The following is a 12,381-nucleotide window of genomic DNA, read 5'->3' as shown; positions in this document are numbered from 1 at the left end:
CCTTCCCCTACATGCTGTCCCATCCAGTCACAGGCAGCAGCAGTGTGAGCCTCCCCCACACACTGGCCCATCACAGGCGACGGCAGCGGGAATTTCCTCTCATGCACTGCCCAGATACTGCACCTTATTCCAGCTCTAGTGGAGCCTTACAAAAATACAAGGTCTGTTACGGTTTCAGACCCACTCAAGGCTTGGACACTGGTCAAGTCAAATCTTGTTTTATATGTGATGTGAACACTTGGGCACTGGATTGACACCATCACCTCACTTCATATAAGCCCCTAAGCAGTCATACAAAACAATGAATGCTGATCTGCAAGCCACGGGCTTTGAAACCTGTGCCCATACCCTGAGCCATCCAGGCCTAGTAGTGTCAGGCCCTATGCCTCTGTAGCACCTTTTTGCATCTGCATAAATTCTGAACAAAATCCTCCACACAACTGAAGATTTTTAAAAAAAAGACTTTAAGCTTTGTTTTAAATAATTTCCAATTTTTCCCCTTTTGCAGAGTTCCTCACTGTTGCTCCATCTGTTAAAGGCTGGATGTTTTGTGGCAGTAGATGGGAGAGGCATTTGTGTCCAGTAAGTGCATAATTTCCTGGCAGCAGGGTCCAGGGTCTCCCATTTTGCACGCCGGGTGACATGAAGCAGCCGGAGTCCCATCACTGCCACATGCTCACAATCGGAGTACAAGGGCACAGAGCAGCAATGATGTTAACAGTTTCAGGGCACGGGCAGCGTCAGAACCCACTGCACTATTACCTACTGGCTCCTGCTGCTCGCAGCTCTGTCCCTTCCAGCCCACATAGCACTGGCACCGAAACTGGATCTTGAGGCTCTCAATGTCCATACGGGAAAACTGACCCTCAGCTCGCAGTGCTGGCGACTTGTGCCCGCCCTCCACTGGGGGCTGAACAATGCGGAAACTGGAAGCCGGCAGGTGGAGGTAAGCATTTGTGTGGTTCTCCCGTCGCAGGCAGCGCCCGTTGGCATGGCAGAGCACCTGGCTGCAGAGCTGAGCTGCTGTGGTGACGTTCACAATGTAGCGGCCCAGGTCATCCTCCAGGTAGCGCTTAATCATCTGACAGGTCTCCTGGAGAAGGAAGGAAACGGAGAAAGATTTAAGACCCATGGCCCACAGCACCCTGTGCTTATTCTCTACGATTACCACTGCTGCTCCAGGTGCACTTGCCACCAAACTCAGACCGCCATCACACCTGTCACACATATATCCCTCATACCTATCAGCCTCAGACTAGGCTTAGAAGAGGGATAACAAGAGTCTAAGTCATTCAGTTCCAGCTGTGAAAGCCTGTGCCAGTCCCGACAGACACTATTTCTGTATCATTCCCCCAGAGTTTTTCCAAAGCCCTCTGCCTCACCCTGTGGACATCATTCAGGGAAGCAGACACTCAACTGAATACCTGCAGCCCTTTGGAAGAGGTGAGGGAATGGTGCGATTATGGAAACATTGTGACATAATAATTAGCTGCAGAGGCTAAACGCACTAGTTCTCAAACTGCTTGTAGGGATGTAAAAAAAAAAAAGTATTTATATTACAGTGGGGGGGGCCCCCAACACATTTGTTTGACTAGGGCACACCAAAGGGTTAATCCTGCCCTAATGTACATCTAATTCTTCTTTTCAGTGTGAACCTAGAACACTTTCAAAGTGGAACAGAGGATAAGACTAACCCCAACAATCTTATCTTCCTGCACAGCGACATACAAAAAAACAAAGCCCTGGAAGACCTGTGTGAGCCTACATCTGCAGTCTGACACAGCACGGTTCTGCTCTCTCCAGCGTAAGAGGCATGGAGCAGAGTTAAATTAGGGGACATGAACATTTCCCACACGAGGAAAGGCCGGGTAAGCTAGGAATGTTTACCCGGAGAGGATGCAACAAGGGCTCCTATAATTACCACCTACAAGTGAATTAGCGGTCAGTGTGTGCAACAGACCAGACAACATGTTTACTCTGGGGAATACAGAAGAGAAACAGGGCAAAGTTGAAAGCTACAATATCATTGGGCTGTAAGAAAGAAGTATTGTACTTTAGGGAGATCAAACCATGGAAACTACAGCCCAGCAAGATTCCTAATACAACAGCACTGGATGCTAAAGGAAAACCAGATATGATGGACCCTTGAGACAGCAGCAGATAACAGCGATATTAAACAACTCTGGATGGATTAGATCAAAGATTGCATTATGCCATCTTGGACTAAGATTGCCTGCACCACACCTCCCACTCCAAAAACAAACCCAAAAAAACCCCCACCCAAACCCTAGAAAGATATGGGGCCAATTTTAACATTTTGCAATCCATCTGGGATTTATGCAGCAGAATGGATCAAGGAGACGGGTCTTCGGCAGTCAACACAGCTGGCGTGCCTGCGACGCAGTCCACAGTCACATCACTGAAAGCCCTGAAGAGTGTCCAGTGCCACTGCTGACTCTGGATCCAAACTCTGTGCAAGAGCCAGAGTGCAGATTGGAAGAGAATCCATTCAAAATCAGATTTATGAGGGAGGGTGGTGTGATGACTCAGTGAAAGGAGGCGGCAGCCACACATATGGGCCGATACAGTTCAGTGCGCTCCGGTGGAGCACACTGTTAACCTGCAATTGGGATGCGCATTTGACGCGCTAGCTTTACCCCCTTATACAGTATGGGGTAATAGTGTGTCGAAAACGTGCAGCCAACCCCCCGATACTAATAGCGCCTGCAACACGCAAATGCACGTTGATGGCCCTATTAGTTATTCCCGCACGATTCAGTAAGTAAAATGTGCAGCCAAGCTGTACACTTTACTTTCAGAAATTAGCGCCTACCCAAAGGTAGGCATTAATTTCTGCCGGCACCGGGAAAATGTACAGAAAATCAGTAAAAACTGCTTTTCTGTACACCCTCTGACTTAATATCATGGCAACATTAAGTCGGAGGTCCCAAAAGCAAAAAATAATTAAAAATAAATTAAAAAAAAAATGTAAAATCAGCCTGCGGCTTGAAAACCGGACGCTCAATTTTGCCTGCGTCTGGTTTCCGAACCCGTGGCTGTCAGCGGGCTCGAGAACCGACGCCGGAAAAATTGAGTGTCTGCTGTCAAACCCGCTGACAGCCGCCGCTCCTTTTACCGCAGGCCCTAAATTAGCATATTTTTCGTTACTGGATCGCGCGCCCAGGACACTGGCCTGTGCGCTCGCCCGCGTTTCCTTCTGTATCGGCCTGATAGTGTTTCTGCAGGCTAACCCTGAAATCAATTCTTAATTGCTCCTAATCGGCCCCTCAAGACATTTAAGACTGTCTAAAAGACAACCTCCATACCAGCCCTGTGATCTGATCACAATCCAGAACAGTGAACTAAGATGACAAAATGGAGGCGGAGGAACTTGAAATCTCAGACCCAGCTCTCCCCTGCAGGTGGGACTGCTGCAATGAAGGACCTGCTTAACCAACTTTCTGCCAAGATCCAGACCAGCTTAGATCTTCACAGGGATAGCCGTGTTAGTCTGGTGTAGCAAAGATGACAAGAGGCAGGCGGCACCTTATAGACCAACCAATTTATTGAGGCATGAGCGTTCGAGGACAGAGTTCACTTAATTGGTTAAGCTCTAGGATGCCACCCGCCTCTTGTCATTTTTACCATCTTAAATGCTAGACTTACAACAGTGATAGACAAAGCAGCCCAAGCAGTTTCTCCCGTCAACAAGACTAACACCTGTGCTGAGGAAATGGTGACGGGGTAGGGGAAAATTAAAGTGGCCCACCAGAAGCTAGAAAAGCTGGAGTGATCATGCAAGGCGATAGTAGAAAAGCAGGATGATCTGGAGAACTGTAGTCACCATAGTAATATCCCTGTGATTGGTCTCCCTGAAAAATCAGAAGTGGAATTTCTTTTTTCCCCCTGAGTGGCTGCCACGGGTTTTAAAACTTACTGAATCTAGAAACCTAGAAATGATGGCAGAAAAGGACCAATGGTCCATTCAGTATGCCCAGCAAGCTTCCCATGGTAGTATCTGCTGCGCTGGGCAGGTTACCCCCATGTATCAGTCAGTGCTGCTTGATGTGCTTTGCTTATGGACTTGGCTGAGAAGCAGTCCTGTGTTTTTCCTTAATGTCTGTGCATCAGTACACCCCCAGACTGTAAAAAAAAAAAAGTCATGGCTCGTGTTAGTTGTCTCTGAATCCAAAATCCCTTTTTCCTCCATCATCAAAAGCATCAAGGGTTATTGTGTAAAGGTAGTAACTGCTGCTCTGTGCAGGTTACTCTCATGCTTATCAGTTCCCCAGACCATAAAATTCTTGGACCACATTGGTTGCTGTCTGAATCCAATTCCCCCTTTTCCCTTGCCAGTGAAGCAGAGAGCAATGTTGGAGTTGCATGAAAGTATCAAGGCTTATCGATTAAGGGTAGTAACCACCTCCAGCAAGTTAACCCCAGACATGCTTTGTTTTCTTGGCCAAAGAAGCAATCCTGTGCTTTTTCCCTTAAGTCTGAGTATAAATATCGCAAATCAGGGAAGTCAGGTTGTCGTTTTGGTTTTTTTTGTAATTAACATTTTTTTTTTAATTGATGCTCACTAAAAGAAACATAACAACAAATTTTTTCACTGTGTCTGTCATTTGTCAGTGGGTCAGAAGGAATAAAGGAGATATAAGAAATATAAAAATATAAAAAAGAAAAAAAGTATAAGTATAGTAATGGTGCAGAGAAAATGCAAGCTATAATTAAATATATCAAACAAAGGAAATGCATAATCTGAAAAGAAAGGTGTGCCCAGCGAAAAAACCAGCAGTGAATTTATCAAAGCAGTGTGAAGGGTCGTGAAGCTGAAGAGTCTTGGGCATGAAGCCACTCTGAGAAAGATTCCCAGATAGCTTTAAAATTGGATACCTTCCTGCTTTGCTGCCTCCCTCATGGTAGGTTTGTTTAGCTAATTCAATGTGATGTGAAAGCCTCTCATCATCAAGGGGACTGAAAGGCAGATCTAGCTAGTGAAAGCTCCTTATTCCATATGAAGTCTAGTGAGATGAGAAATTTTATCTATGAGTACGAGGCGAGATGACTTCTTGCAATACGACATGCGAGAGATAAGGAGGCCTCTTGCCACTGTTTTAGAAGATTCCCAGAACGTACTTTTAGAGACTGTATTAAATGCATTTACGTGAAAGAAGAAATGGAGTTCATCTTCCAGAGACTTGACAAAAGTATCATCCTCGAGTAAGCTCTCGTTAAGGCGCCAAAAACAGAGACCTTTATCTGAAGCCTCAAACAAGCCAGATAGGTGCGTAATCTGACCATGTTATGTCCCCAATCCCTACCTCCACCATCCGGTTCTGTAAGAGAACATCAATGAGAAAATAATCTATTCCAGAGTAGGAGCTGTGAGGATGAGAAAAGAACGTGTACATAACAAGAGGTAGGGTGACATTGCTGCCATATATCAGTAAGTTTCCAGTGAGACATCAAGGCAGCTAGAGTGCGTCTGCACCCCCGATGCGAGCAAGGGATGGAAGAAGCATAGGAGTTATCCAATGTAATATTTCTAGTGAGATTATAATCACCACCCAATATAACTAAACCTTCAGCAAGGTCCAACAAGAGCTTATTCAAGGTATGCGAAAAAGGGTTCTGGTCCCTATTGGGGGACATACACATTAAGAATAGAAATTACTTCCTTCCCCACCCATACTTTCACCATGCAATAGTGGCCCTTTGGATCCATAATCTGCAACAGTAATTCATGAGCAAAGTGAGTTGAAAGCAGTAGGTCCACCCCGGTATATCAAGCATCCTTAAAACCTGCCACTACAATCTTATGAGGAAAATCAGGAAGATGTAAGTGTTCATGCTGTTTCTGGAGATGCGTTTCCTGGAGGAGCGCTATAGACACCTTTAGACGCTGTAGTTCCTGAGATAATAGGTACCTCTTCTGAGGAGTATTGAGACTCTACATTCAGAGAGAATTTTAGTCGCCACAAGAAAATAATGGTAAACAGAGAGAAGAGCTCAGGGAAGGCACACTAAGAGGTAACATATCAAAACATACTGCACCAATATTTTGCAAATAAGGACCCAACCAAATGAGAGAATCCCCCCCAAAGCCCACAACCCCCTAACCTGATTCACCCAACCAATCCAGCGAATCCCACCACCCTGAGGGGACCCAGACATCAGACCAGAAATAACCCCCATCTTTGCTCTCTGCTCCCCAAACTGTAGAAAAGAAGAAATGAAAAAAGTTTGACCTTCACCGGAATACAAAATGGCAAACAAACCTTTCAAAAATAAGGAAAATGATTATTTATTCATATAACTAAGTAAGAAACCTGCCGGTATAATGGCATGCTTATCGCCTAAGAACCAGCAGTAAGCAATAAACGAGAGAGAACTAAACAGTCCACGTACTTCATCTGTTATGATGGTTTTACCGATATGACGGCATAAAAATAATCTTCAGAATGCCTGTGGAGTCGTCTGCCCCCCCTTTTCCAGCTCTGTACCCACCTGGGTTGTAAGTCCACTTTCAAAGCTGTCGGCGCCCTCTTGGGCAGTGCGAAAGCCACAGTCAATCCAAGCTTTCTGAAACACCTCTGCAGCTTCCGCCAGAGAGACTTCACTTGATATGTAGATCCCTTAGCTGTAAATTGTAGGCTGAAGGGAAAATTCCAGCGGTACCGGATGCCAGTTGCTCTTAAAGAGGACGTAACTTTGCGCAATTCATATCGCTTTCGCAAAGTCGTGGGAACAAGGTTGTTGAAGATAAAGAGGGAGTTCCCCTCCCAATCCCACTCTCTCCGACTTCTGGCTGCTTCATAAGTCTGAAATTTCTGCACAAAGCTGTGCAAGCAGAGGATCAGATCTCAAGGGCAGTTCTCAAGGCATGGACCCAAAGCACGGTGCAGTCTCTCAATTTTAATAGAAGATGCAGTAGGGCTATTATCGGAGGCTCCTTCTGTGTACGTCGATAATATTATATTATGTTATTGCATTTACACTTTCTCTTGAAACTCCTCATTTTACATAAAATACTTTATTACCATTGATCCAGTTATAAGTAATTCTTTTTCCTGTTAACACCGTTATATGTAAACCGGCATGATGTACCTATGAATGTTGGTAGATAAAAAAACGTAAATAAATATGAATGCACATTAGGGATGTGAATCGTTTTGAACGATTAAAATTATCGTCAGATAATTTTAAAATCGTCCAAAATCGTTAGAGTGCACGATACAATACAAATGCCCCCGATTTATCGTCAGGGGCATTTGTATTGTATCGTTAAATAGGGCGCGGGAAAACTGGCACACCAAAAAAACCCTAAAACCCACCCCGAACCTTTAAAACAAATCCCCCACCCTCCCGAACCCCCCCAAAATGTTTTAAATTACCTGGGGTCCAGTGGGGGGGTCCCGGCGCGATCTCCCTCTCTCTGGCCACGACTGCGTTAAGAGAAATGGCGCCGGTGGCCCTTTGCCCTTATCATGTGACAGGGCAAAGGTAGCGCCGGCGCAATTTTGGTTCCTGGCTCCCGACGTCACGCGTGCAGGAGATCGCCCCCGGACCCCCGCTGGACCCCCAGGGACTTTTGGCCAGCTTGGGGGGGCCTCCTGACTCCCATAAGACTTGCCAAAAGTCCAGCGGGGGTCCGGGAGCGACCTCCTGCACGCCGGTCAGGAGGCCCCCCCCCAAGCTGGCCAAAAGTCCCTGGGGGTCCAGCAGGGGTGATCTCCTGCACGCGTGACTTCGGGAGCCAGGAACCAAAATGGCGCCAGCGCTACCTTTGCCCTGTCACATGATAAGGGCAAAGGGCCACCGGCGCCATTTCTCTTAACGCAGTCGTGGCCAGAGAGAGGGAGATCGCGCCGGGACCCCCCCCCCCACTGGACCCCAGGTAATTTAAAACATTTTGGGGGGGTTCAGGGTGGGTTTTAGGGTTTTTTTGGTGTGCCGTTTTCCCGCCCTCCCCCGATTTACGATTTAAAAAAAAAAAAAAAAAAACCTCGATCAGATTTCCCTCCCCCCCCAGCCAAAATCGATCGTTAAGACGATCGATCACACGATTCACACCCCTAATGCACATACCTTTTGAGCTGTCACATGTGTGTCGGCATAGTCTGCTGTTTCAGGCAGGCCCCTAATTCTTAAATTGCAGCGCTGAGACCTGTTTTCCAGGTCGTCGAGCTTTTTAGCTAGGGAGATACATTCAGCTTTTAAGTCTCTGTTGGGTTGCCATGTTAGTAAGAACAGCAGTGTGGTTTTCAAGTTGCAGGTCTAATTCATCCACTCTGGTCCCCATGGAGGATAAATCTTCACAAATCTCTTATAGATGCCAGCATTTCAGCCTTAAACTGCTTCGTGTCTACCCAAATCTCTAAAAACCAGCTACAGAGCTCGTCCCACGAGGGAAGGTCATGAGAGCTGATCCCCTGCACGAGTTGAGTGCGGCTTCCTCCATTTCTTTCCCGCCTCTGCAGGCCGTAGCTGTTTCTCTCCCGCCTGTGCAGGCTGTGGCCTGCTGCGTTGGATTGTTGTCCTCCCCAAGGAGCGCTGAGGCACTTTTACTAAAAGAAAACTGCTTTAAATCAGCAGTTTTTCGTTTGGTCATCATCGCTGGCACACAGGTAGCTGAAGGGCTGCGAGAGAGTCTGAAATCTGCAGGTATGAATCGCGTTGGTGAAGGATTTGTAACGCCGAGGTAGAAGAGCTCCGGAATTAGGCAGCCATTTTGGTCCACGTCGGTATAGCTCCCCTCTCGGTTGTCTTCTAAATCCAATTCCTCTTTTCCCCCTGCTATCTAAGCGGGGAGCAAAGTTGCAGTTGCATTAAAAGCATATTGGGAACCTCCATGCCTTCTGCTAAGGGTAGTAACTGCTGTACCAGCAAGTTACCCCCTTGCACACTTATCTCATTTCCGTCCTCTAGCCTTTAGAGATCTACAATATTTATCCCATGCCCCTTTGAATTCTTTGACTGTTTTCTTCTTGACTACCTCCTCCGGAAGGGTATTCCAAGCCTCCACCATCCTCTCCGTAAAGAAATATTTCCTGACGTTGGTTCTGAGTCATCCCCCTCCTCCCCCTCCGGAGTTTCATTTCATGACACCTAGTTCTATTGTTTTCTTTCCAACAGAAAAAGTCCTTTTAGGTACATATTCAGATCGTTCAACCTCTCCTCATAGGTCTTCCGAAACAGACTCCACACCATTTTCATTGCCCTTCTCTGGGCTGCCTCCATCCTGTCTATATCCTTTCTGAAATACGGGCTCCAGAACTGAACACAATACTCCAGGGGAGGCCTCACCAAGGACCTGTACAAGAGCATCACTGCCTCCTTTTTCTTACTGGTTATTCCTCTCTATGCAGCCCAGCATTCTTCTGGCTTTAGCTATTGCCTTGTCACATTGCTTCACCATCTTCAAAACCCAAGACACTCCCACACCAAGATCCATCTCTTGGTCTGTGCACAATCTTTTACCCCCAGCCCCCCATCACATACAGCTCTTTTGGATTACTGCACCCCACATGCATGACTCTGCACTTCTTGGTATTGAATCCTAGCTGCCAAATCTTCAGCCACTCTTCAAGCTTTTTTAAATCAGTTTTCATTCTCTCTACTCCTTCAGGCATGTCCACTCTGTTGCAGATCTTAGTATCATCTGCAAATAGACATACTTTACCTTATATCCCTTCCGAAATGTCACTCAAAGATATTGAACAGAACTGGTCCCAACACTGATCCCTGTGGAACTCCGCTTAACACGGTTCTCTCTTCAGAGTAGATTCCATTTACATTACACGCTGTCTCCTATTAGTCGACCAGTTTATAATCCATTCCATCACCTTGGCACCCAGTCTCAAGCTTCTCTTTATTCACAAGCCTCCTATGCAGGACCGTATCAAACGTTTTGCTGAAATCCAAGTAGATCACATCTAGCACTCTTCCTCGATCCAATTCTCTAGTCACCCTATCAAAAAAAGAAAATTCAGGTTTGTCTGACAGGTCCTTCCCCTGGTGAATCCAGGCTGCCTTGGGGTCCAGCAACCCAAATTGTAGATAGTTCACTATCCTTTCCTTCAGCAGTGTCTCCATTAATTTCCCCACCACCGATGTAAGGCTAACTGGCCTGCAGTTTCCAGCCTCCTCTCTGGACTACTCTTGTGAAGCGGGACCACAATCACTAGAGAAGATTGATTGTGCACATTGTTCACTCAGGCCATTGCTTAACAGAATGCACACTTCACTGACAAACTGTTGATATCATCAGTCAGAAAACTGAGCAAATATTGTGATTTGAAGATTTTCATATTTCAAGATTTTTCTACTGAGCTTCAGTATTGGAGACAGATTCCTCAGTGTCAAGAAGGAGCTGAGAAGATGGGGAGCAACATATTCTATGCGTTACCCTGCAAAGCTTAGAGTAGCCCTGGATGGCCATATAAAAAAAGTATTTGAAGACTAAAAGGTTGATTTTAAAAGGGCCGCGAGTGCGCCCTTAAACACGTGAATATTGCTGCACGAAAAAATGTGCTATTTTATAACCTGCATGCGTAGGTTATAAAATACTCTTCACGTGTGCGTGTCTGCAGCTTTACACGTGCCACTTTGCTACAGCTCCTAGTTAGGTGCAGGAGTCTGGTGAACATCGGGGGGGGGGAGACTATAAGCCTCCATCTGATACGCTATACATGGACCATTTTAAGGGGGCACTTTGACTTGGGGTGTTTCACACTCATTCAGAGGTATCCATTGTAAAATTGACCTCATTAAAGAAATTTTGACCTTATAAGTGATGAAAAGGAATTGATTTGTACACTGCAATGTCTGCTAACTGCAGTGTACAAATCCTTTTCATCACTTATAAGGTCAAAATTTCTTTAATGAGGTCAATTTTACAATGGATACCTCTGAATGTGTCTGTAACACCCCCCGCCCCAACCTCCCTCCCGAAAACTCACCCCAATTCAAAGTGCCCCCTTACTATGGTCCTTATATAGAGAATCAGACTGAGCCTTATAAAGAGACACTCTCTCTCTCACCCCCCCCCCCCGATGTTCAGACTCCTACACCTAACCACACGCTGGCTGAGGAAAATCAGAGGCTACACGCATCAGTGCTGGCCCCGCCTCTGGAATGCCCTTTTCCGCCTTTTTCTGGGCGCGCGTAACTCAACGTACGTGCCCCCTTCCCAGCTATTTACAATTCACGTAGCTCCCACGCAGCCGACTTAACGTGCATAGGTGGTCGTTTTTGCACGCAAGGCTTTTAAAAATCTACCTTTAAGTCGGTGGAGCAATTTTTGCAGGAGAACCGTAGTGATGACATGGATTCTAATGACTGAAATTCGGCTTCTGCTTCAATTATTTGCCTGCGCAGACCATTTTATTTGGTCGTCCCATTAAACTCTTCCATGCAGTTGGGCTCAGTAACTCAAAATGTTGGCACAGGGGAGCTGCAGCGCAGCAAGGTTGCAGTGGTGACTTTGGGAAGATCTGCTAGACACGGTGATCTCTTATTTGAACATTTTTTAGTTGCCTGTTTGAGCGCATCTTTTTTTTTCTTTCAGCGTGGTTCTTTTTGTTTATGATTTTTACTGGACTCTCTCAGCTAAGTCAGTCTGGTCATCTGATGGGCGGAGGCCAAAATGTTTTCTAGATTTAATTTAGGCGTCTTGCCTGCCCATGTGGAAGTCCAATGTCATTACCAACGCAACCAAGAAGAGAGAGAGAGAGCTATGGATGAACAAGAGAAATCTATTACTGTTTGCATTCTGCTCTTTTGTTGGCAGGGCTCCTTGGCACCTTTTTTCCCCCTTCAGTACTTGCTGCTTCCCCTACAACCTTCTAGCATTTTGAAATTTTTGTTAATCGACTCTGCTGATAACAGCACCAATGTAGAAGCAATCAGAGGTCCCAGTGCAGTCACCGTGTCTTTTATTTATTATTGTAATTTTGTTAGTTTTCGTCTCTGTGGGTATTGAAGTGGACATGTTTCTAAGGGGAGGGAGGGTGATGTAAGAGTAGAGATGAAGTGGACCGCTTCCTGGATACCCGGGCTACGGAGGTATTTGCTTCCACGCATGCTTGGCTGCACCCAAGTCTGTATTTGATGAATGCGTTCTCTTCTGTTGGCAGCTAATTCTATAATCCTTGCCTACTTGGTGTCATGGTTTGATGTTTATGGGGTTTTTTGTTGGTCTTGTGTGTGTGTGGGTGGGAGAGACAGTTAAAAAGTTCAGGCCGACTTGTGCACAGATCACCTTCTCAATATTCCTTAATGCTCACTGGATGCTTTTAGGTTGAGAAATGGGACTTTGTCAATTTTTTTTTTATATGTTAGAATGGCAAGCTTAGAAATCTGCGAGACTTCTTCACA

The 12,381-nt window shown here is 45.9% G+C and overlaps 1 protein-coding gene across 5 annotated transcripts in view; it reads right to left on the bottom strand.

Moving 5' to 3' along the window:
• Positions 1-445: 445 nt before the first annotated feature.
• LOC115090455 (hyaluronidase-2-like) overlaps positions 446-12,381 on the bottom strand; it is a 79,856-nt gene continuing 67,920 nt past the window's right edge. For all 5 annotated transcript variants that reach the window (XM_029599573.1, XM_029599575.1, XM_029599576.1 and 2 more), the window contains one exon: positions 446-1,093. In XM_029599573.1, the coding sequence (XP_029455433.1) occupies positions 677-1,093 (417 nt within the window). In that variant the 3' untranslated portion in view covers positions 446-676. The remainder of the gene's footprint in view (positions 1,094-12,381) is intronic.

The sequence above is a fragment of the Rhinatrema bivittatum genome, chromosome 4 (assembly GCF_901001135.1).
Source record: "Rhinatrema bivittatum chromosome 4, aRhiBiv1.1, whole genome shotgun sequence".
Taxonomy (NCBI): domain Eukaryota; kingdom Metazoa; phylum Chordata; class Amphibia; order Gymnophiona; family Rhinatrematidae; genus Rhinatrema; species Rhinatrema bivittatum.
This window is presented reverse-complemented; position numbering and strand designations above follow the sequence as displayed.